General features: G+C 41.2%; 1 protein-coding gene across 1 annotated transcript; it reads left to right on the top strand.

Moving 5' to 3' along the window:
* Positions 1–782: 782 nt before the first annotated feature.
* On the top strand, positions 783–23,758 carry nkd1 (NKD inhibitor of WNT signaling pathway 1). Its single transcript, XM_072465199.1, has 10 exons — positions 783–940; positions 1,032–1,064; positions 1,236–1,357; positions 14,921–14,975; positions 18,124–18,227; positions 18,347–18,442; positions 19,003–19,141; positions 19,959–20,040; positions 20,319–20,446; positions 21,348–23,758. The coding sequence occupies exons 1-10, from the start codon at positions 916–918 to the stop codon at positions 21,872–21,874; spliced, it is 1,311 nt and encodes a 436-aa protein (XP_072321300.1). The 5' UTR covers positions 783–915; the 3' UTR covers positions 21,875–23,758.
* Positions 23,759–24,084: the final 326 nt, after the last annotated feature.

Genomic DNA, 24,084 nt, shown 5'->3' with positions numbered 1-24,084 from the left:
GCTGTTTAGGATAAATGCCTTTTAATGCTGCAAAAGGCATGCATTAAAGGCATATGTCCAATCGATATCAGGACACCACCAACATCATCTTCATCAATATTTTGGGAATATTTGTAAAGATAACATTAGTATATACATTTTGGGAACCATTGCTCATAGCAGTCATTCCCAACTTTGAGGTCGGGACCCAAATTTGAGTCCCCAAAGACTCTCAGGGGGTCCCCAAGGGTTTTTAGAAAAAAGGTTCAAACTAGGTGTGAATTAAAATGTTATAATCAATACAGCTTTGTTACATATTTATCAACCGAAATTTTAATATACAAGACAGTAGCATCTCAGGTTAGAGAAGGATGTTGGGTTGTCAGAATCAGAATCAGAAAAAGCTTATTGCCAATTTCATTGAACACATTGAACTTATTGCTGTTGAGGTGCAACATAAAACAATTAATAATAAAAAAATAATATTAGCAATGTCTATCAAATCAAATATGGCAAGCATAAATCAAGAATGTACTAATAAAATAAGGTAGAACTATGTGTAAAATAAATCTCTTATCCAAAAACGTATCTATATAAATGCAAATGTACATAGACCTATATCAAAAATAATAATAATTGTGTTCATTGGATCGTTTTCCACATCATTCTTACATTAACCACATTAGCTTTTATTTTTAGTCTCCAAATGTTTTACTTTGAAAGACGTACTCGGAAGTCGCTCCCGTGCTGCGCCTCGTGAGCAGCGGTGCTCCAGGCTCCGCTCTGGATCAAAGCGTGGAGCGGCCACAGCGCGGTGCTGCGCGCAGTCTGCTCTTGTCTCCACGGACGCGCCGCTGTCTGGATACCTCGGCTACTCGCTTTACTTGGACTTATATTTTACTCTGATGCTTTTACACTTCACCTCGATGCAGAGAAATGGGTAAACTGCATTCGAAACATGGTAAGGCTTTTTCTTAGGAAATCGCCGCTTTTTGTTGTTCTGTTAGTGTCGCGCTACTTTCTAGTAACTGTCTTATTGTCTCTCTGTCAAGCTGCTATTTGTAAACCTCGGGAGAGTCCAGAAGGTAAGCACACCTTTCCTACTCACTTACCACTATTTCAGCACAATTTCCCAGCCTATTAGTCTATTGGAATATGAGTTTTAAAGTAACCGCTGAAGCGAACACCACTGAGGATAATAAAAGCAGCATCTTCAGAGCGGCCACTCGCTTCAGATGTTCGCGTCTTTGTTTCAGGCGACAGTTTCGTAGTTAATGCCTGTTTGGCAAAGAAGGGAATTGACGACTGGCTGGCAAAGCAGAAGTATTACCAGCAGCAGGACTATCCACACAAGAACAACTGCGCTCTGGCCGCACGGGTGAGTACGCTCCATGCGCACCGCACTCGCACTAAAAGTCCTAAACGTTTTGGAGAGTTACTCACCAACTATTGTTATGCAATGGTTGTTTGTATGAAAATGGACAATTCTTTGATATTCAAAATGCATATCATTTTTATTTTGTGCAAAAATGATTCCCACATACCGTGGCATGCAAAGGCGCACAGGGTAAACTGCTGCCACATGTGATTTTAAAGGTAACATTGATGGAGTGGAACGTAAATGAGGTCTTTCTTAAAGGGTTTTATTGGCTTTGTCACAAATACCACATCATTGTTGTCAGTTGGAAATCCCTCGATGACTTCACAGTTGCTTTAATCTCAGTTTGGTGAGCTAAAGCCTATCAAAGTATAAGGGAGAGCAGTCTGTGACCCACAAAACGCAATGCAATAAATTTATAGAATCAGTGTTGCTTGCATGTCTGTTCAAAAAAGAACTCTTCCTGAATATGTTGTAAGTGTTTTCATTCAGATAGATGAATTGTACCTAAGGAAGTGTTTTCATGGTTTTGTACTGGATGTGTCTGATGTGGCAGTAGAAGTCCACATTTTAAAAGCAAACAGAATCAGAAAAGGTTTAATTGCCATTGCCAGTGAACAAAATTCACAAACATAGGAACTTTTATCGGCATTTACAACAATAAATAATAGTAATAATAGCAAAGTATATAAATAAAAAAAAGGCATGCATAAATTGAGAATGTACTTAAATAAAGATAAACTTGGTCTGAGTTTGTACACAACATTTACAGATGGTCGGAAATAGTGCAAAAAGTGAACAGTGCAATGAATAGTTATTTGTTTGAATAGTTCTTAAAGTGGCAGGTGTTGAGATCACTAGCATCTGTGAATACTGCAGACTTCAAAAATCCCAAATTAATAATCAAGCATTACTGTACATCCCTGCGTGTTATCTCAGTATATTCTCAGGAAGGATCAGCTTGAGATGAAACTGAGCTGCACAGTATGGATGTTTACCGCTTTTGGAGAAAACAAATCAAACCCATTTATTTTTTTCCCCTGGAGCGTTCTTAAATACGTATAAATACATTTCCTGTTGTGTGAAGCACTTTGAATTGCCTTGTGTAGGAATTATGCTCTACAAATAAACTTGCCTTGCCTGTAACGCCCGACACATCTGAAAATGGCTGCAGATCGGCTGATATGTAGCCATAGCATCAACTATTGTATAGTTAAAACTTTATGTTGTTACTTCTTAATACACCTCCAGATGTTAAGGATCTAGACTACAAGAGAGTTTGGGTCCAGTGGACAAAGCTGTCTCCTTAAGAACCTGTTCCTTAGATATCTGGCTTGTGTCTTTACAAACTTGAGCAGAGGAGGACAGACGTGTGACACTAGTGGATCATAGGCCAAATGACAAAGCCAAGCAGCGTGCATCCATTCATGGGCATTTCAGTTGCACATGGCATGTGGCTTGGAGATTTATTTCTCTCAGACATTGAATTGTGTGTGCAGGATGTGTCTTTACTATTCATTTATTTGGTCGGGACATTGCATGTTAAGGAACATACACGATGCACATGTTTTAAACATGACAAATTGTAGCCATGGGCGAATTTCCGTCCAGCATTCAGTAACACACTTTTGTTCATACACCAGCACACATGGACACTGAAGAAAAGGTGGGTGAAGTGTTGCCCAAAGACACAACAACAGTATGCACTACCGCCCCCCTGACCAATTCCAGTGGTCTTAATAGTATTAGTATTAACAAGGCCCATCCCTGCTTACCTTCTGAGATCCAATGAGATCCAACAAGATCGGGCTTTGAAAGTCATGTGAGCCTTGGCCATAGTGACTGCACCTAACCCTAACCTTGATATGTTTCTCTAACCCCAGAATGATGTCACTGACACATCCATGGGATGGATTATTTTGACTGGTTTAGTCTAGTATGCACCAATCTGATCTCCACCTATCAAGGATGCAAAACACTGTCTTACAAATACTGCAACTGCAGAGGTGAATATCAAAAATATTTCAACTTGTTTTTTTATTTCACCATAGCTTAAAATTAAATAAAAAATATTTATAACTACTAAAACCCTTTTGTCAAACAAATCAAAACTATAAAGGGATGAATGGAGACGAGATCCAAGCTATCTTTATTCCCTTCTATAAAAGTTCCCCATACCATAAGTGTGTGGCAGGACAGACAATACCATCTGTGGAACAAGCCTTTGTGCATTCAGGACCATGGCAGCCCAATACAGGCCCATTTATTTAGGTTCAAATCAAATTCAGTAATAATAAGTCATAGTATAATTAGTCATAATATAACTAAAAAACTAAAAATATAAAAATAGAATAAACGCTGGTATATGTTTGCCACCCTCCCCCTCCAGAAGCTCTACTTCCCTCCCAAACCCCTTCTATGTCTCGTACGTAGCCCATGGTCCTGTGCTGCTATTGGCTGAGCATTTGAAGTGGGCTACACAGGGAGGTGTTTGTGTGACATTTATGGCTCCTCCCCCTGCACTGTGTCTGTGTCCCGCCTTGTTTGGAGCAACCCCCCCACCACACATACGACTCCCACTCCCCACCATTCTCCTGATCTGTCACTTGGTTCCCAGGTATTTGAATATTTTAAGTACAATAATGTTTTGTTTGAATTTGCCCTGAAGCGTTCAAAGCATTTCCTCAGCCTATTCTCCAATAAAGGACACGTTGGTATTCACTCTCTTTATTTTGCTTTTTCTTCTCACCTTTTATTTTGTACCGACTGGCCTTTTTTTCGCATTTGTTGTGACGTATGGCATTCCCATTCTGGGTTCTCTGCTCAAAGGGGCTCTTTGAAGAGAAAAGTTGAGATCCAGATTCAAAAGAAAAGAAAAGACCGTAGCCTTTGGGAAAGAGGGCGAGCACCTGCCCATAGAGGGGCCCTGCACGTTTTACTTTCAATTTTCCCACGAGAATACAGTATGGAGGGCTTATGTTGAAGTCTGCAAGTAGCTGCAGGACAGGGAGGTGTGCAAGTAGGTTTTTGTCATCTCATGTCTCATTACTAAACAGTGTGACAACGTTAACAAAACATTCAGGATAACTGTCCTTTTTGTGAATGTCGGGCCTCCTGGCGAACAATGGGAAGCATGAAGAGGGCGAAGTGCCACTGGCATGTTGACATTTGAGAGATCACATGTGTAGCCGCTTTTAAGTGTCGTGGTCGGAAGCAGTTCACCACCATCCCATTTAGGAAGATTACAATTATATTATTATTCTCTACATTTTCAGGAAGTGGATGGTAGTGTCAAGCACTTAATGAACTAACAACGCATTTGCATCAACAAATCTTTACAATACAGTCATTGTTAACATGCTACGGCTCTGACCCGAGTGCGGCAGGTGTACAGATGCACTTCACAGATCAAAAGCTGCAGGCGGAATGTGCCCTGGATCTCAGGGGATTAGCAATTGAGATGGTGCTTTGTTTCTTCAAATACAACTTCAGTTTGGTGTTGATCAAAGAATATTTTGCCCCCTTCTCACTATCTTGCACACTGAGGGCTATGTTGCAAAAAATCCATAAATTGTATCTTAAAATCAATTTAAAATATTGCGACATAATTGGGTCTATTACATTTAAGGAATTTAAATTTAAGGAATTGTGTAAAACTGGAATACTCTCTAATGAAGACTTGAATACACTCACCAAAGACTAACTTCATGAAACAATACACTTTTACCAAGACTGATTAATGTGTAATAGTCATTGTTTACATGCTGCAGCTGACGGTTCAGTTGTGGAGAGCCTCCAGGGGTCGGGATGTGCCCGTTGCATTTATGGAACTTGGCTATAACTGCTGTGAGAGTGTGAGTAAGTACTTAAAGTGGTCCTTAAATAGGAAACGATCAACATCCCTTTAAAACTGTTTGTAAATTCTGCTGGAGCTAGTGCACTTGTATCTGTTGACTTGACTATCTGGATCTGCTCATCAGTGAACCCACTGGAGACTCCCTGTGCTTGTTTTTCTTTTATACGCTTACAGGGTATGGAGGAAGTGGGTTTGGGTAAACAGTGGGAGAGGCATTGTGCCTCATGTGGACAGTGGATCCAGGACTCCTCTGCTCTTCCTGTGACTCGGAGCTGGAGGTGGTCTGGATTGTGTGTAAGGGGATGTATCGAAGGGAAGCCAAACAGAAGAATAACCCTGCTGAAAGGAAGGCTGTCCCTCCCTGCTGTGTTTATGCTCCACAGGAGGACCTCAGCAGAGGACACTAACTCTTAGCTCACTAGGGTTACGCTTTCTTTTTTGAGATTCAAATTCAATCTCTGGATTTGAAGCTGAAGTCACTATTCTATAAGGAACATCAAAATTAATGCAAAGTTGCATTTTGCACTGGTCGATATTGTTTGTATAGATTGATACAATATTTTAGCACAATTCTACTGCTTAGTTTATATTTCTTATTTATTACAATTACAGGTCCATTCTTGTGTTCATCACAGCCAGTTCTGACAAAACCCTTAATACTAACTGCTGTAAAAGTTTTACAGGTAGTCCAAAGAACATAGATGAAAAGGCAGTAGACAGTCCTGATGCATCAAGCAGAAGTAGCTTGAATACAGTTGAATACTATTTGTACAGTTTAACCCGATAAACATTAGTTAAGGGTGATTTCTCTGACACAGGCTAAGAATAGCAGCACGCCTTTTCCCCATTGCACTTGTGTATAGTTGCTCAAGTGTCTATTTCTGCTTCTATGTTTACTTGCTTAGTTGAAATACTCTGTAATTACAGTAATGAATGGTTCATAGTTAAAAGGTCGGATGTGAGCGATGTTTAGAGGAGGTGGCTTGTGGCTGCTGGTGTCTGCTGCGCTCTGTGCATGTCGGTGACTCTATGAGTGAAGTGAACACATGGACAGAGTGATGCTGGTGACGTCTGGTACTATGCACGTGTCAAAGCTTTTGGAAACTGCCCCCCACTGCCAATGCACCGAGAACAGTTTAGGAAGTTACAGGAGTGACTGTTTTGAATAGATACTGTAGAACAAGAAGTCATATGTGATCAGGCATTATGTTTATCCAACTTATTGCATAGTTCTGATGGCTTTAACACAAAATGACTAACATTTAATACACAAGTTGAATCCAAATGAAATTTTAGTCGTCATTCATAAAAAAATGCAACATAATTGGCGCATCAAACAAATAGGACTCCAGAACCATTCTTTTGGTAGTCATGCAACAAATATGTAATTCTTGTGCCAAGTCATCTTCATTCCAAATTGTGCTTACCGTACATAAATTCTTACATACCAGAAGTTTTATCCAAATCCCTGCAGTTTAAAAGGGGTGAAACTGTTCTTTCTCAGAATTGCATATCCACTGTCCTCAGTCCAAGACAAATTAGCTTTTTCAGACCGTGCAGCCTTTTGAAATGTTACAACACCAGCGAGCGTACAGAAATATGACGGATCAAGTGACTCACTATAAAAGCACACTGCACTCGTTTCTGAGGTGTTTCCTGTGCACTCAAGAGCTGTGGCACACGTTTAAAAGACCTGTCAACTTTCTGCTGCCCCTGAGGTAGACTGTCTGACTAAAGCCTATTTCTGCCCTGGATTAGCTCTTGAGTGTGGCGTCTGAAGGCACACAGACGCCTTAAGGGCTGTCTCTCCTCAAAAGAAAGTCTCGACTAATTACTAAGGCCCCCGAGACACAGCGGAGCTAACTTTACCAGAGTAGACACTTGAACCACCAAGACAGGCATTTTGTCAACAATTACCATTCTTGGTCTATCTCCATTTGATTGACACATATCACATCATTACAAAAGGAAGGAAAACACTGTGGGGTGAAATCATGTCAAAAGAAATTCCTTTTGTCAAACCACATGGCAGCAAAGGTGTGCAGTTTGTGCAGATTTTCACATGTTCATGGTGGAGCCTGTAGCTCTACTGAAAACTTACTGCTGTGACTTGTTGCTCTTGGCGCTATAGACCACCTGTAAATCAAAGTAAAGTGAACAGCTGTCTGTATTCTCCTCTAAAGCTGAACCTCCTCGTAGGATTGCAGAGCTCCCAACTTCTTTTTATTGCTTAGGAGAATGGGTTTTAAGGATAACCCGCCAGCTTCAATTCCCTGTCAACTTCCAAACTCCCAGAGAAACATAAGAACGAAAACAGAGAAGCAGCTGCTGTCTTGACAAAGCCGTTAACTTCTACCACACACATAGCACCTTTTTATTAACATATTTTCATGAGAACATGTTGTAGTTCCACAGAGTAAACCAGAAGCACGCGGTGAGCACAACGCTGTCCAACGACGACGAATAAGCAGCGACTGAGCTCATTTTAGGTATCAGACTGGCTGGTTTTTGAACAGCGCTTTGAAACTTTGGGGCCATAAATCCAATCTCGAATTAAAAAAAACGACCATTGTTGTTGTTGAAAAAGAACTTTTGCTTTCTCCACTTGTGTAAACTGGATTAATGATTATGTTTTTAGACCAGCTCTTTTCGTCCCCGTCTCTGGTAAGATAAAGGTTTGATAAACAGCGTGATAAATGTTAATTGCCTCTGCAGTTAAACATTTTCTGTTTGGTTCTGTGAGTAATGACTGAAGTTTAGCTCCTGCAGGGTTCACCGGGCCATAAAGGTTTATCTTTGCAGGTGTAAAAGTTTGGTAAATGGGTAATTAAAGTGTTGGCTAACTTCATGCAGAAAACACATAAAAAGAGAGGGGCGGCGATAACTCCCTATCAGCATGTTTCTGAAGCTCCAAGCAGGGCTGTAAATCTCTGCTAATATTCCACTGAGCCTTTGAGGAGGATGCCTTTGATGTGGGTGAGGTAATGTGACCATCATTGTTTGCAATGTTAATCTGACATGTGGAAATGTCTGGCGCAGCACTGGCAGCATCCTGAACCTATAGTCAGGCCTGTCTCTACAACGACTATATCCACTTACCGTCCAACATATGAAAGATGAGCAATACATGCATGTAAACACACCAGATTGTAGCAGCAATGGGTTCATTTCCATCAGCTGCCCAGCACCATTACAGTGACACAGTGTCTTTCCCAAATGTATTGAGCGGGCTTCGAACTGCCAGCCTTTGGTTCGGTGGATGAGCCTCTAATCACTCAAAAACTAAATCAAATCTGATGTCAACATTTCAAACTTTGTGTCTAAATTCAACGTGAACAAGTGCGTTTCTGAACATGTGCAAAGGCATCTCATGATTCCACAATTTGGTGCTGCCACTGTAAATGTTTCCGGCTGCACACTCAAGAGGAGCCAAACATTTATCGGAGTATTTTCATTTTCTCTTTAGTTACTTAGTCCTTACTGCTTTGTTATAACAAGAGTGCTGATAAGTCACAGTATTATGGTAGGTTAGGTTAGGTTAGGTTAGGTAGGTTATAGTCATGTCGTTATAATGTCACGGACAGCCCTATTATTGTTTTATCAAAATAGTTCTTGCATCAGACTATCTCTGTTCGAAACAGGCCTATCCATAGTTACCTTTTCTTGAGCTGAACTGCACTTGTAACAGCATGTCCTCTGTTGTATTCTGTCTGCAGCCTCACTGTCGCTGACCATGCTCGCTTTAATCTTAGAGCCGCTTCCTTCAAATCTGCCTGGTGATGGATCCCATCTCCGTGACTATAATTTACTTCCTGGGGTGCAGCAGGAAGCGCAGTGGCTGTGAATGTGGGTTGAGAATGAGGGGCGTCAGGCGCGGGGCCACTGAGTCTGCCCGCAAAGAAGGTGTGTGCCTTTGATGTGCCACTGAAATGTCATCTTACACTTAAGCCATCTTGTATGACCGGTGCCCAGTCGGTTCAGTCACTCTGAATTATGTGGATGTTGTTTAGAGCATGCTGCAACCACTCTGCGTAAAAGAGCAAGTGCTAGTCACCATTTTGACAAATCATTCATGATACAAATGTTTCAATTAAAATGTGCTGATTAACTAGTACCATCTCCATATTCTAATCATAATTTAAACAATATAATGTCCTCTTTGATACATAATAGTCACATTAAGTTGAATATGTGCTCTTATTACTTCAGTTCATTGTATTGGCGCCTGCTCAAATGAGTCTTTATTTGAGATTTAATTCTAGTTTAATTCTAGTGAAGATGTAAAGTTTCACATCAAAGACGCTTGTGACCCCTTGAAGAGTACGTTGGGTTATTATCAAAGTTGTAAAATTCTTTTATAATACCCAGCAGATATAATTTGCTTTTGCTACTCTTGACAGCTTTTAAGTTTGGTAAAGTGCATTTTTTATTGTCTTTGATATTGTCAATAAGAAACAGGTTAAGATGGAAGAATTACATCACACGGACAGAATGCGCCAACGCTTGGTGCAGGCACATTTACCTTGTTTGGCTGTAATGAACGACACGTTTCATTGGCCTTGGCTTTGTGTTTACAGGCGCTGTTGGCAAATTGGCCAACTATCTCTGTGCCTGCCGTAAATGGGACTGCTTCCAGTCAGCTTTGTTATGCATTATGATTATCTGCGATCTTTATTTCAAGTGTGAAAGCCGATCCCGTTTGAAGTCACACTTTTGGGAGCGCTCTGCTTCACTACCTCACATCAACAGCAACCTTCCCCTTGAATCCAGGTCGGCCTGTTACATTTGACTGCTGCATGTTGCAAGTACTGGAAAGCAAACCTCAATAGGCTGGTTATTTCAAACCTTACAAAAAAATAATTATGTTGTTATGGTAAAAGCTTGTTAACTGTCATGGAGGTTAAGGTTATTTGGTAGATTGATAATCGTGATTAAGATATAAAACATAATTGCAAGAACTAAACAAAAAATAATTATGAGAATCGTCTGAAGCAAATATAAGTAATCTAATTTTTATGTATGCACCAAAAAAGTACATGCAAAGTGCTTTTTAGCCAGCGATTTATGTCATAAGATCATTTCTTTTTCATTAAGAAAGTTTGATTTGTTAAGGCTAGTAACGTAATTGAGGAATCATTGAGGAATTCATTTGAAGATGTGAATGAAAGAGAATCAAGGATTTCATTGTTTAAGAATTGTGACATTTTTATATTTCCTCACACAATAATTGTAACACTAACATTTAATATTTTGACATTCCTGGAACTGACAAAACCCAAACTAATTTGTTTGTAAAATGGCTGTAGGTTTAAAATCATTCCTGCTTCAAATATATACTCCCCTTACACTTATGCTGGTTTAATCTGTCCAGTTTGGAAGCTCAACCTTTATAATAAAATCCATGGGAAATACAAGCGTCCCTGGCATTGTCTGGCTCTGCGTGCGGTTCTATTAACGTGCTTCCATATTCACCTTGGAGGATGGGTCATGCTCCAGATTTGTGTTTTGTGTTTTGCTTGGCCTTTTGAAACTGCCTCCTGTGTATCTCAGTTTACTCTTTGGGGTGGTTGAGGGGAAGGGTATTTCCTCTCCAGGGACATTCTGCCAGTAACATTACACCTCTAAGCTAATTTGCAGCTCTCCAACTTTGAGAAGATTTTCTTGCTCTGCTTATTGGGTCTAAGCTTATGTTTTGTGCGTTTGGTGCTCGACATATTTCATGCAGCGTGAAAGGGAGTGATTAGCCAAGTTAAAAAAGAAAAAATAGAATTGGGTATTTTGAACAAAGCAGTATACTGTAATATTATGTATCCAGTTTCCTTTTTGTTCATAGGAATCCAAAACCTTTTTTATGTTTTAATTGTATGGAAACAATAGGAGTCAGCTATATTCACTAAAACAATTTGGACAATTTTATGTTAATTTATATAAAATTTGCAAAAACGTGCCATTAAATGTCTTGATTCAGGTTCAAATATTGCACAAAATGTATGTACTATAAATTCAACCACTAAAGTGCACTTGTTTTTAATTTAATCATTAATTCGATTAGTTTATACTCAATATTCTGAACCCATTTTTCAAGGTACCTTTAGAAACTACATTTTAAGTTCAAGCCATAGCACATATTTCTCTACAACATGTTTTTGGACCAACCTAGGCCCTATTTTCATTTCCCTCCTTTCCTCTCTGCTGCCAGTCTGCTCGGCTCACCCACTTGACTAAATGGGCCTTTATGTGCCCAGCTCCTCATTCATGTCAGCGCCACTGTTCCTCTGGATGTCACCATGCTTTGGGTGTTTTCTCGCACCAGGGCAACAGACTGAACAGGAGGCATCCAGCCACAGTCGTAATTAGATTTTTCCCTTGGTTTTGATGAAGTGCCAGTGGTGCTGCTATTGCCCCGGAGGCTGGCCCCACCCTGGCACGCAATGAAGGGGAGCTGTCGTCGGCTGCATAAATTGTCAGCTTGCACGGTGGGTCATAATGTCACAACCTCTTTCAAATCCTCCTCCAAAGAGTCCTTGTAGAACTCCTCCTGTCACACTTTGTCCTGGCCTGCTGCATGTGGTCAGAGAATGTCCCCAAGAGGTGTCTTCTGTTATATTTGGACTGTCTGAGGTGGTCTGTCCAAAAGCAGGGGCCCCGCACATGCTTGTCTCCGTGGAGATGTTATTGCTTTGCCTAGAATGATCCACTGCATGGCATAAAATCTATCAATCTTCAGACAAGCAAGTGACACCACCAGGGGCCTCATATTTAAAGCCTCTGTATGAGCAAAACCAGACCTGAAATGTACATACGCAACTTTCTGCGCCAAATTTGGTATTTATAAAAAACAAACTGAGCGTGAAACATTGTGCACCTCCCTGCAAACTCTAGGGCCCAAAAGCAAGGAGAGGAAGAATTTGCACAGAGGAAGAGAGAGGAAGTAATGCTTGATGACATTTGAAACTGTTAATAACTATTTAATTTAGTAATTAAATAATTCAACTGTGTTTAGTCACCAGCGTGTGTGAAACATACGCAAATTATCGTTGTATCATGCGCGGTGTGTTTGAAATGATGTGCTCTCTCATGGATGTTGAAGTCTAATGATTCCACTGTCACTGTGTCCCTTTATGAAATGATCACTGGACACAAGTCTGACCCACTGCACCTGATCCACGGAGGACCCACGCATCCAAAAAAGAATCAAAGTTGCGCTGCAGTTCACACGCACGAGCTTGTGGCTCCACTTTGCCTCATCCTCACAAATCCACAGGCCGCCAAACTAAACACACTGATTTAGTCCACATGGGACTAGTCCACAGACCCACGGACCACAACGCTGACACGTCCTGCACTCAAACCTCTGCGCGTACGTCTAGGGTGAACAAAGCTATATGTGACTTATCCCACTTCCCTGTATAGTTTGCTCCAAACATCCGACATTTCAAAAGACCCGTATTTTTAAATATTTAAATGGCAGGACAAGGCAGTGTGTGATAATGTTGTGTCAGTGTTGCCTGGTGGTCAAGCGGTTAAGGCACAGCACACATATGCCAGGCTCCATGTGCAGCCGGCCGCAGTGTCGGGAGATCGACTCTTGACTCCAACATTTACTTCATGTCCTCCCCTCTTTCTCATCCCCCTTTTCACACTTTCCTCTCCTGTCTAATAAAGCCTACGGGCCAAAAAAAAGGAAAATGTTGTGTCAGAGAAGCAACTTTTCCCTAAAGTTCCCTGAGCCTGTGTCCTCTGCAGTGTCAATGGGTCAAACTCGCTCATTATCACCTCATTTAGGTAAATCTCATTCATAACTCACTTTGCATTGTCCTTTTATGGTGAAAAGGAAGTGTAGAGAGGGCATGGCCTGAGGGGGGCTCATGCGCACAGATTTCTACTGCAGAATGCAACTTTGAAGCGGAAAGTGCGTTTAGAAGTGCATTTATACATCTAAAAGTAGAATTTGGTGGACTCTTTTATAAATGTGGCCCCTTATCTTTGAAGAGTCGAGAGTCACATTAAGAATATGTTCTTTTTAGGGTATTTATAAGCAATGAAAACTCCTATAGTTGCATAAATACAAGCTGAACACGTTTCAAGCCATACTGTGGGACATTCCATTAACATTCCATTTAAATCAACAACTTCTCCATGGAGACAAGAAGACCTCCCACCAGAAAAGAAGGTTATATTTTGTCAAAACTCTCCTCACCCCTGACACTTCCTCACTCACCCAAAAGACAAAACCTTAGCTTAAGCTGGCCCTTCTCCAATAAAGCCACCAACTATAAAATGGTTCTTATCCATCTATTATCCATCTATGCTTTCATGTTGAACCAAACCTCATTGAACTGACCACAACAATTCCAAAATAAGAAGAAATGTGCACATTCTTCTGTCCTCTTTATCATGTATTGGATGGATCCTTTCATATTTCATTATTTTTGAAATGGGAGATGTTCCTTGTATTGGGTTTCTGGGCATAAGGAACTGGAAGATTCTGCAATGATTTTAACGCAGAGCAATTTTGTTTCTTTTGGTTAGAGGCCAAAGTCCTTCTGTGGCTGAAGAGTTGTAGCTGATATTGCAATACAACTATTTAATACTACAGATGGATTGAGACTTGCGTGGGAACAATTTTAAAAGCCTATAAACTTGCTTGTTCATTTATTTGATTCTTTAATCATATCCAGCTGGGCCAAACTGCTTTAAAACAAGGCCAGACCATAATACTACGTGTGTGTTGACCTGCTCATACCATCAACAAACACAGGCTAATCCAGAGGCCTGGCTCTAGAGGTATCAGCCTCATGATCTGACAGCCAGTCAGCACCCTGCCTGCTCCATTCTCTGGATCAGACCACCCACTGGGGGCAAAGCAAAACTGATTAATCACCTATTTTCCATGTCGAGAGTATCTCTTTTATCACTGGAGAACAGTGAAGTTTGAACAATTATTTGCTCTGCAATCCATAAGCAATATAAGATGCTTTAAGAGATTGTGATTTATACAATTAGAATAAGTTGTGTGGCTATTGATTGTTAGCCTACTTTACAGGTTTACTATAAACACAGCACTTCTTCTTCAATGACCGCAAATATAATTATGCAATCAAATGGAACTAAATTTACTAGGTCTTTCCATTTGCCTGGCAGGAGAATATTCTAAATAATGGAACTCGGAAACCCCATGTATTTCCGTTTGTCAGCCCATAAGTCATGTTTTTGGGGCAGATGATTGTAATGCCACTTGGACACCTGATCAGACTTTTCCATGGCCAAGCTGAGGATCACATGTCCTTCCAGTCACTGTGGAATGCACTCACATACAGAGCTGCCGGCAGGCCCGAGTGAAAATGACCCAGGATAAAAACAAGCGTATCTCTGCCACAACGATCGGCCTCCACAGAAATAGCCCAACAGCCCAAACCTCTTTCTCAGAATTTACTGTAGCTCAGACAGCCGTGATTTTGCTTCTCTCATAGTTTCAATTCTTTCTGCCAGTTGGTCCCAGTCCTGCAATTATCGTCAATTTAAATGTCTACTTCTGTAGAAGCCCGGTGCACAGTTGTCAAACTTTGGCCATATAAAGAGTTGGGAACGCTATATCTGTGCGTCGATTTCTGTGGGAAGGCCACATGGGATTTGTGTCATTAAACTTGTTTGTTTTATGTGAAAACACTCTATATAATTCGATATAATTCTTTTCTGTTTTTTAGGACTCCGGTGATGTCTGTGCAGAAGGAATTGATAATGAACACTATCGTTTAGAAGGTAAGAACTCTATACCCATGTTCTTAATGACAACATGTGTTTGAGCAAAACAAATTCATTTATCATTACTGAATCACTGTGCCCCTTTTCAAAGTCCCAACAATGTGCTGAGGCTGTCTATTTACCTCTCCTACCCTCCCCCTATGGGCTGTGCAAAATGCCTCCTTCCCCCATGTTTTATCCCTGATGTGATGTGATCCTGGATTAAGAGCTCCACAAGAGAAAGCCTTTGCCTTGCATCTAAAGTCAACATTAGGTTTTAGGAGGGGGTGAAAGTTGCTAGAAAATATTTTTAAAAATACTTGCTCCGTACCATGCCCCGTTTAGTTCTTATGGGACTGGGAAATTAAATCACTTGTAATAAGTGTCTGTATAAATATTTGTCATTAAGGGCTCTCCCTAAATCAGTTGGACCTCATTAAAATAGGAATGCTCTGTTTATTCTGTATGATTCATGTCTTAACTACACAGCGTTATATATGGTATTTTCATTATACTAACGTGAAGTATAGTTGTGATTTTGGCTGTAGTGTCACCACAGGGATTCAGACATTTTATTATCGAGTGAAAAATCTATGTTCACATAATGATAAGTTTGAAAGTGTGTAGAGAAATTGAAAGGCATGGGTTTCGTAGGAACTTTCAAAAACATTTCTGGGAATTAAAAAAAACAATGGTCTATGATGAAAGGATCCTCATAGGATATATTAAATTGCAAGCAAGCCAAAAAGAAGAAGAAAAAAGGCTTACACTCGCTGTTATTCACACTTCTTGTGTTCAGTAGTCTTCTAGGGCTACATACAGAAGCACGTCGTTGTTGCCAGTGCTTTGTGAGAAATGTAGTCCAGCTCCATTTGAAATGACCTGTTCTCTGGAGCCAGAGCTAGATCTGAGGCAGATCATGTTGGTGTAATACAGTACTCGGTAGTGCTAAGCTGGCTCAGTGTGGCAGACCTCACCGACTATCTGCTGTGTTCAAGTGGCTGCACGTGTGTGGAGTAGTGCCGCTGGAACGGGACAGTGGTGGCTGTGCCAGCCCACACTGCCCTCATGTTGCCCCTCAGATCCCCTAGCCAATCCTCTGAGGGCTGTTTCTCTCATAGAGAGAGGCTTATGAGTGTGTTGGGGTGAGAGAGGGAGGCGGATGATAGCAGATTATTGTTACTCCTCCTGGCATTTCATTAGCTCCAGATTAGCATCTTCCATCATACTGAGTCTACGATGGAAAAGATTTGCCCTCATACACAACGTTTCCTTTGCACACCTCAGATGATCAAACAGCAGGGCCCAGAATGCTGCTCCTATCCAAAAAGTTGGTAAAAACTCCCTGGGATGATGCCTTTCATTTCTGGCATTTCCCCTGCCCAGGGATGAGACAGGTCTGCTTTGATCTGGTTTGGATCAGGAGGAGAGAAATGGGGCTGTTGTGTCTGCTCTGTTGGCGAGCAAACAAACAGTGTTTCAGATTTGACTTGGTTTAATTAATTAGTGATTCTGTTTTACAGCAGTTCTGATCTTCTTCCAAACTGTTTGAAAGCGAAACTTCAAAGTGTGGCGGATGGAGGGGGTGGGAGGGGTGTGGTCTGTGTATGGAAGATTCTGATTGGATGTGGCACTTTAGCCTGATGCCTATGCTTAGCTAAATGACCAGAGGTGTAATCCAGTGAGGCTTTCAAAGGGTTGTATTGCCTCTAAATCTCAGTTACACGTTGTGTGTGATTTGTGAATCAAACACATGCATGAGAATGCTTTTCCTACAGAACAACTTGTTCCTAAACTCTGACAACTGTCTGTGCAATAAATAAGAAAGTAATTCATATTTCAGTCCAATATTCCTTCAAATGTTTTATACTTACTAAAAAATAACATAACCTTTCATATTGTTTTAAATTATATTTTAGTTACTGAGACAGCTTTCTATTTAAACTGATCTTGAACTAATAGATCTAATTGAACTAATTGATCCTAATCCTGACCAAACAAACTATTTTTACAATAGGCAATGCTGTTTATTCTCTTTATGTTTATTCTTCTTTATTTTTCACATCATTTAAAGCTCAGTAGATTTTTGTTGAAATGTCTTCAACTGCCCCTGGCCCTGTCATTCAGTGTGTGGTGGTGAACATACATATGTGTATCAAAAGTGCACATGACATTAAACGTCCCCTATAGGCTGTGTTCTGTGTCTGTGTGAATACATGTTAAATGTCACGCCATAACATCGAGAGCTCTGTTGCACTGAGCCTGGACCCAGGGGCCTCCTATAGGCCTTTTGATGTCCACATTCTGTCCTTCCACTCATTTATATTCAAATACCACAGAAGGCCCTCATGTTTGAGACATGTTATCCCTTTTAGTTTCATGTCTGACATTTTTCCTCGGTGTGCTCCCAGTGGGACTGTCTACTCTTAAGCGGCTAGACATACAGGAGTGTACAAAAGTCTACAGAAGTCCAAAAACATCAGGCTTCAAGCTCAGTTTAAGAAAATTTTAATTATGATGAAAATCAATTTCTTACTCTTCTACTCTGCAGCATGCATAATGAAATGATAAATATTATGTCACTTCTTTTTCAGTTACTATATCATAACAAAAAGCGCATGATTGCTACAGACTTTTTTTCGAGCTGAAGAACATAAATCTGTACTGCGTTTTAAAAGCGGTATGGACGATTTTTCGGCGATTTGAGAACGCAGGCGCAGGACTGATACAACACACACGTGCGTTTGTTTATTAGCGCAACGGAGCACATCGCATCGCTCGTCTCCCGTAGATTTCTGTCCACTTCTGCGTCAGCTCGAACTGTCTTTCTCCGTCTTCATTTTGCCCCGTACACTGAGGGAACTATATTATGATAGATCCATGCGCTTAGGCACGTGGGGACGAGCCTGACGCGGCTGCAGGTGAGCGATAGGTGCGTTTCATGATTGATACGTGGCAGGACAAATGATTTATCCACGCCACGAGGAAATATGATTAAAAAAAATTGCTGAAAATAATCGTCCATACCACCTTTAATTGTGATTGTCAAACTTGGAAGTGATGCGTTAGAGGGAACACATGAAGGCAGCTGCATATCCTCAGGTTAAGACTGCACCCCGGGTTTCCATCCTCAGGCTCTAGTTTTAATCTGTGTGTTTCTCTACAGTGGCTTTACCCCCGGAGAAGAAACGAAGCTGCTGTGTGGAGGAGAAGATGCTGGAGAGGGACAGCCAGTCTCCCACAGGGCCGAAGAAACAGCTCCAGTTTGAAGTGAGTGTCAGCCCTGAGCAGTGTTTACGGTCTCCCCTCTGGAAGAAACTAGGGCATAAGAAGGGCAACATATAGTGTAATCACACTGTTCATTTGATGAATGAATGTGGCTTTTCTAGGAGCTGGAGTGTGCCGTGTCTGTGGAGGAAGATAACAGACAGGAGTGGACTTTCACCCTCTATGACTTTGACAACAGTGGGAAAGTTACCAGAGAGGTACTTATATTTGACTATGAGCAGTAAACAAATCCCACAGAGCAGGGAGAGTGTCAAATCAACACACACTGTGGAACAATGTTTTAGAACAACTTGATTGGAGTGCCTTTATCTTCCGTGGATGTGTAACTCCATCCCCAAGGCTCTGCATGATATAATTGATTTGATAACTCTATTTATAGTGTATAGTGTATAGTGTGTTTATAGTGTAGACATGTTATTCAGATTTTCATTTAAAAGGGAAATATTTTCATAAGCATAAAAAAGATATATATATATATATATATATATATTCTTACAGACTAGATGTATGTTGCATTGCTGGTATTAGACCTGACGCCTCAGTCTTGTTCCTCTGCTTCTGCCTTGACGTTTCTTTCATAAATGTATAATTCGGCATCATAGAAGTGTCTGATCACTTCAGCAACTGACAAGAGTGTCTTCCTGTTCTCTGTAGTGTGTCAGGACTTGAAAAACACATGACAAACTTCTGTATGCTATAGTTTCAAAAAAAAGTTTTCTCATACATCTGTCCAGCATAACTATATTTTGTCTTGTAGGATATCACCAGTTTGCTTCACACCATCTACGAAGTGGTGGATGCATCGGTCAACCATTCCCCCAGCAGTAGTAAGACACTCCGGGTCAAGCTCTCTGTTGCCCCAGATTCCAGCCAACGGTGGAAAAGCTGTCCGCAAGGTTTGCGCATTTTAACTTGTGCTTGGACTGCTGATGGAGGCAGAGGGGCAGACAGGGCATTCCTGATTCCCCGTCCTCCTGTGCTGGCGGCTCGCCCTGTGACGGGCATGTTTGTCACGTAGAAACTGCTTCAGGCCTGTCACAGCTTTGTTCCCCATAGCCTCTGCATCGTTCCATCTCTTCCACTCAATGGGGTTCATTTTTAATGATGGGGGGAGTGACAGAGCCAAGAGAGCTCCCCCTCCCCCCACCTCAGTGCCGTCAAATACTCTGAAAGAAACCTTAAGAGTTGTGCTGAATCCTTTTGATAACCGCAGTCATTTTTATCAAATGTTCTTATTTTCAACCCCCCTCCTCTGAGCTGCCGGGAAAATATAGCTATGTTCAAGTTAACTTTTCTCACTGCTGATGACTTGGTAAACAAGAGTCTGTGAGAAATAGCTGAAAGAAATATATATATCCCTTCTGTGTTTGCATCCTATTGTTTTAGCTAAAAATATCTGAGCGAAAGAGACAGAACCAGCTTTGAATCTTTGTGGTGTTCCTTCTTTCTAATTTCAAGCTGCCTCAGAAGTGGCATCCTTAATAATCTCTTTCTGAGGCCAACTTGATTCACTCCATGCTTTACAGAGCAGGGCCTGGAAATAGAATAAATGAAGCATTGTTTTTCCTTCTCTATAGATCTTCAAAGTAAAATCCTAAAACAAAGGTGGCTTTCTTCATGGCTTGTGTGACTGTTGTCATGGTATGTGTGTGGTTGACTGTCTTGTGTGAAGCTCTCTTTGATAATAGCCTCATGTCTTTCGCTCATAAACAGACACGTCCCACTCCAGAGAGAAAAATGACAAGTGCACAGAAGACCCCAAGAGTGCAGACAAAAAGACTCGAGCTCTCATAAGGTAAACCAACATCCTTTTAAGGCTGGTGTTAAATCCATGTTTGAGTTACTTTGGGGCTATTTTTACCTTCATCCTTTTGCTGTGTAAAGGAGGCGCAACCTCTCATTGCTTGTGCTGAGGTTTAAACCTGTGATTTTCCAGTTATAATTTTACTTCCCCAGCCATTATTCTGCAGCTGCTTAGTCATAAAGAACACTTATTTAACTTTCACCAAGCACATTATTCTGAACCTGAAGTGCCCAATGGCGCCTAATGAGAGGTGACGGCTATGTTCACAGGCGCCACCACAGTGACCACCACACCCAGCCAGGCTGCCAGCGCCACTGTGTGGACGAGAACCTGGAGCGTAGGAACCACTACTTGGATCTGGCTGGCATTGAGAACTACACGTCTCGCTTTGGAACTGGTGAGTGAGTGAGGACAAGAGGTTGTTGCAATGAACAGTCCAAAAATGAACACCAGTCGTCATCACTATTCAGAAGTCCTCATTATTGTTACTCAGACTTCACAGTATTGTAGTTTTCTAGAGGGAAATATGCCTTGCCCCATCATCAGTAAGTAGCAGTTGTCTTGCTGCTTATAGCTGAGCTTACACTGTGTAATTTCTGGCAGATTTTGAAACAAATTTATGTCACAACCTCATTTTGACTCCTCCATGCTCCTGTGTAGTGCGGTGCACAGGGAGTTACAAGCTGGGACTTTAGACATGTGAGATGCTGAACTTGGGTGAAAAGCTGTGTATATACAGTAAAATAAAGCTGCAGGAGGCAGTAAACACAGCTCTGATGGGCATGAAGGTGACCTGGAAGCTAGAAAAGTTTCGGACAAAAGCCTCTGACTTTATATAAAGCTAATATTCATGGAATACTAAAATTAGCATCTTGAGTTTGGAGTATAAATGTGCTGTTTGAAAAGATACTGAAACATCAAACGTGCCCAAAACACTCCACATAAGCCTCCTCTGGCTCATACAGTGTAAAATGTGAGCTGATCATTGTGCTCATATGCGTTTCAGTCACAGTGTAAGTTTGGGAATAATTTTGAACATCTTAAAATCGTTCAAAATTGTACATTGTACCACTAAATCAGAATTCAAAATATTAACTTAAGCTTTGAAATTCAATCATTGCTTTAGTGTTTACAATTAATGCCAGTGTAGACAGCATGAAAACAACCGTGCAACAAAAAATAGTTATAGAATTAAGTGCAATATAGGAATGGAATCTATGAAGGGAAACTGACTACATGGCTCATTAAATAATATGAATCCTTATTTCTTGCTCCTGCTAAAATATGTTCCATTACAGTGCCAGCAACAGAGACAACAAAGGCAGAGCCCCAGACGCGACCATCCAACCAAACACGCTCCCGCTCTCAAGAACCTGAAAACGGGCACTCTCACTCCCACCATCGCCGCTTGCAGGCTGTAGTGGACACCCCTGACGGCCTTCACGCAGTCCGGTTACGAGTGCACGAATCAGGCAAACATGGCGTCCGATCTCCTAAGACCCACAGCCGGATGCCTCCTGCACAAAACAGCAGCAGAGCAATAAGGAACAGAGGAAACTCCTCTGCCCCCACTTTGCCCAGCCAAACTCCCCCTCACCAATCTACTGCACCTTATCGCAAGCTCAAGCAACGGTCCAAGGACAGCCATGGCTATCGAGCTTTGGGACATGTGTCTACAACAGGGACGGTGGTGGAGAAAGAGCAGGTGCGGGACATGCCCAGTGTGGTGCTCTATGATGGCGCGCTTGCACAAATGGTCCAGCGGCACGAGCATCACCATCACCACGAACACCATCACCACTACCACCACTTTTACCAGTCCTGAACAACACTTCAAGCCCAAAAGCTGAACCGCAGTGAACTTCTGCCTCAGATAGCCTCCTTCCACATTCTGACTGGGGTTTAGTGGAATAGAGGACAGTCACTGGGAAAGCACAACAAAGACTATTGTAAGGAAATGATTCAGACATAACAGAGTTTGGTAAAACAACAGGGACACGATCCAAGGCCACAATATGGCAATGAGAATCACAGCTGCTGCTTCTCAAAGCTCACAATGAACAGACACGTAACTGTAACAAAACGCACCACATTTGTAAACCACTAAGCCACCAGGGCTACGGGAATGGGGAATTGTAAGAGACTGTGATGTAAAACTGAACATAAATGAAGGATATTTGATGATCGGAGAGCAGAGCATATCGCGTGTGGCTGTGTGAGAAAGATTGTTCTGTTGTCATGTGTTTTCCTGTGGGTGTCACGACACTGGCGTTTGTGGAAATACCACTTGAATGAATGGTATTTAAAGCTGGATGTTTGGCCAATTATTGCAAAAACAAAACAAAACGAAGATTCTTGTTAGTACATGGAATATCCCCAGTGGTAAAAATATGAAGGAACCTGCTGAGAAGTAAAGTGAACCGAGATCCCAAATCTGCTGCTACCTCTAATATAATCCTAATGGTTGTTAAAACGATTTTAGCTAAGCCTTTATTGGCCATTTTAAAATATGTACACGGAGAGTACGTGTGTTGAAGTTGTAAAGAACACTCTTTTATTAACATTTACTTGTACATATGTGTATATTGTTAGCAATTTTATAAGCTTTATTGATAATGTGACATCTTTGTAGTCACTAAAACCGTTATGCTTGTCCTTTATGACCACTTGACCTAACTGTAAAAAATCCTGTCCACTTTTTTGATACAGCTCTCTCTATTAGCGCTCCGTAGAAATAGAAATAGAAATACACAGCATATTGTCCAAATCCCCAATCTAATATTGACTGAGTTTTAACACATTGTTGTACTTTTGCCATGGGTGTTAGCCAGCGTTTTCATATTTCTGCCCTTTGTTGTATATGCAGCCGTCTAAATTCGCCTGCCTTGTCCCCACTACTTGCCAACAAGAATGGGCATGCGGAGCGGTCTGGGCAGGCCTTCATTCAGCTGTCTCATTCCTACGCTGGATGCCTCGCCGGCTGCCATGTCGTCTCTACTATCTCTGCACGGGGCGCCTCACTGCTCATGCTGTGCCGATGATAGTACTTTTGAGGGACTACTGTAACTATAACCTTTACATGACATCTGAGTTAGTTTAATGAGAAGTGCCTTGGTGTTAACACAATGTAAAACAGCACAACAGTTCACTGCCCCGTAGTTTGTAGGATTCGACGCAGGGTCAGATGAGCAGGATTCTCGAGCGTGCAACAGTCGTCTTCCGCAGCTGTTGTGATGCTAGGTTAGCCTCATAACACTCATTGGTTAATCATTGAAATGGTGTTGCCAGGCTATGCGGCGTGTAATGTGGAAATGGCATCTGAGCTGGACTATTCTTCCAGTGGTGCAAGGCATACATCTAAAATGGACGGTCACAACAACAACAAAGTGAGTTCTGTCACTATTTCTACCCAAAAAGATACTTCACTTGATTGGTTGCTAAAAAGTCTTTCTTAAATGTACAATATTATGCATTCAGTGTCTCCTTTTGAACTTCTGGACAACATGTTTAGAATTTAGGGTTTATTTATGAATCTGTTAAGTTCACCACACTCATCAGCCAACAACGTTTCTTGCAGTGGAACAACTCTTCATCGCTGCAATAAAATACAAAGTAGATGGGTTATTGATTACTTGCTTTATTTATTAAATTGCAAATCTGTGCCAAGGGAAATGCCATTTTACAATATTAAAGATAACCCTGTTTTAAACATGTTGAGTTGTTATTCTTCTTTTACTTTCTTCAGGTTTTAAATGTACAACACAAAACAAAAACACAATGACCAGAGAACAACTAGAACAGAAGATAGAAAAACAAAACAGACATCCAAAGAAAATTAAGGCACATAGAGTCCAAAGTAAAGGTCCCATTCGGTCCAAAGTCTGTCAAATTTATTGGAGCACATATGGTTCAATCTTTAACCTCACACACTTGTTCATCAGAAGTAGTGGATCTCTCTATTATCCTTATTACTGATTATTGATGTCTTACCATCTATGTATGCTAATAGCTCATTTGGACAACAATTAAGATCTA

Source organism: Eucyclogobius newberryi, unplaced genomic scaffold (genome assembly GCF_026437365.1).
Source record: "Eucyclogobius newberryi isolate DKJ021-1_F unplaced genomic scaffold, fEucNew1.0.hap1 SCAF_5, whole genome shotgun sequence".
Taxonomy (NCBI): Eukaryota; Metazoa; Chordata; class Actinopteri; order Gobiiformes; family Gobiidae; genus Eucyclogobius; species Eucyclogobius newberryi.
The sequence above is the reverse complement of the archived record's forward strand: the minus strand, read 5'-3'. Positions and strand labels throughout refer to the sequence as shown.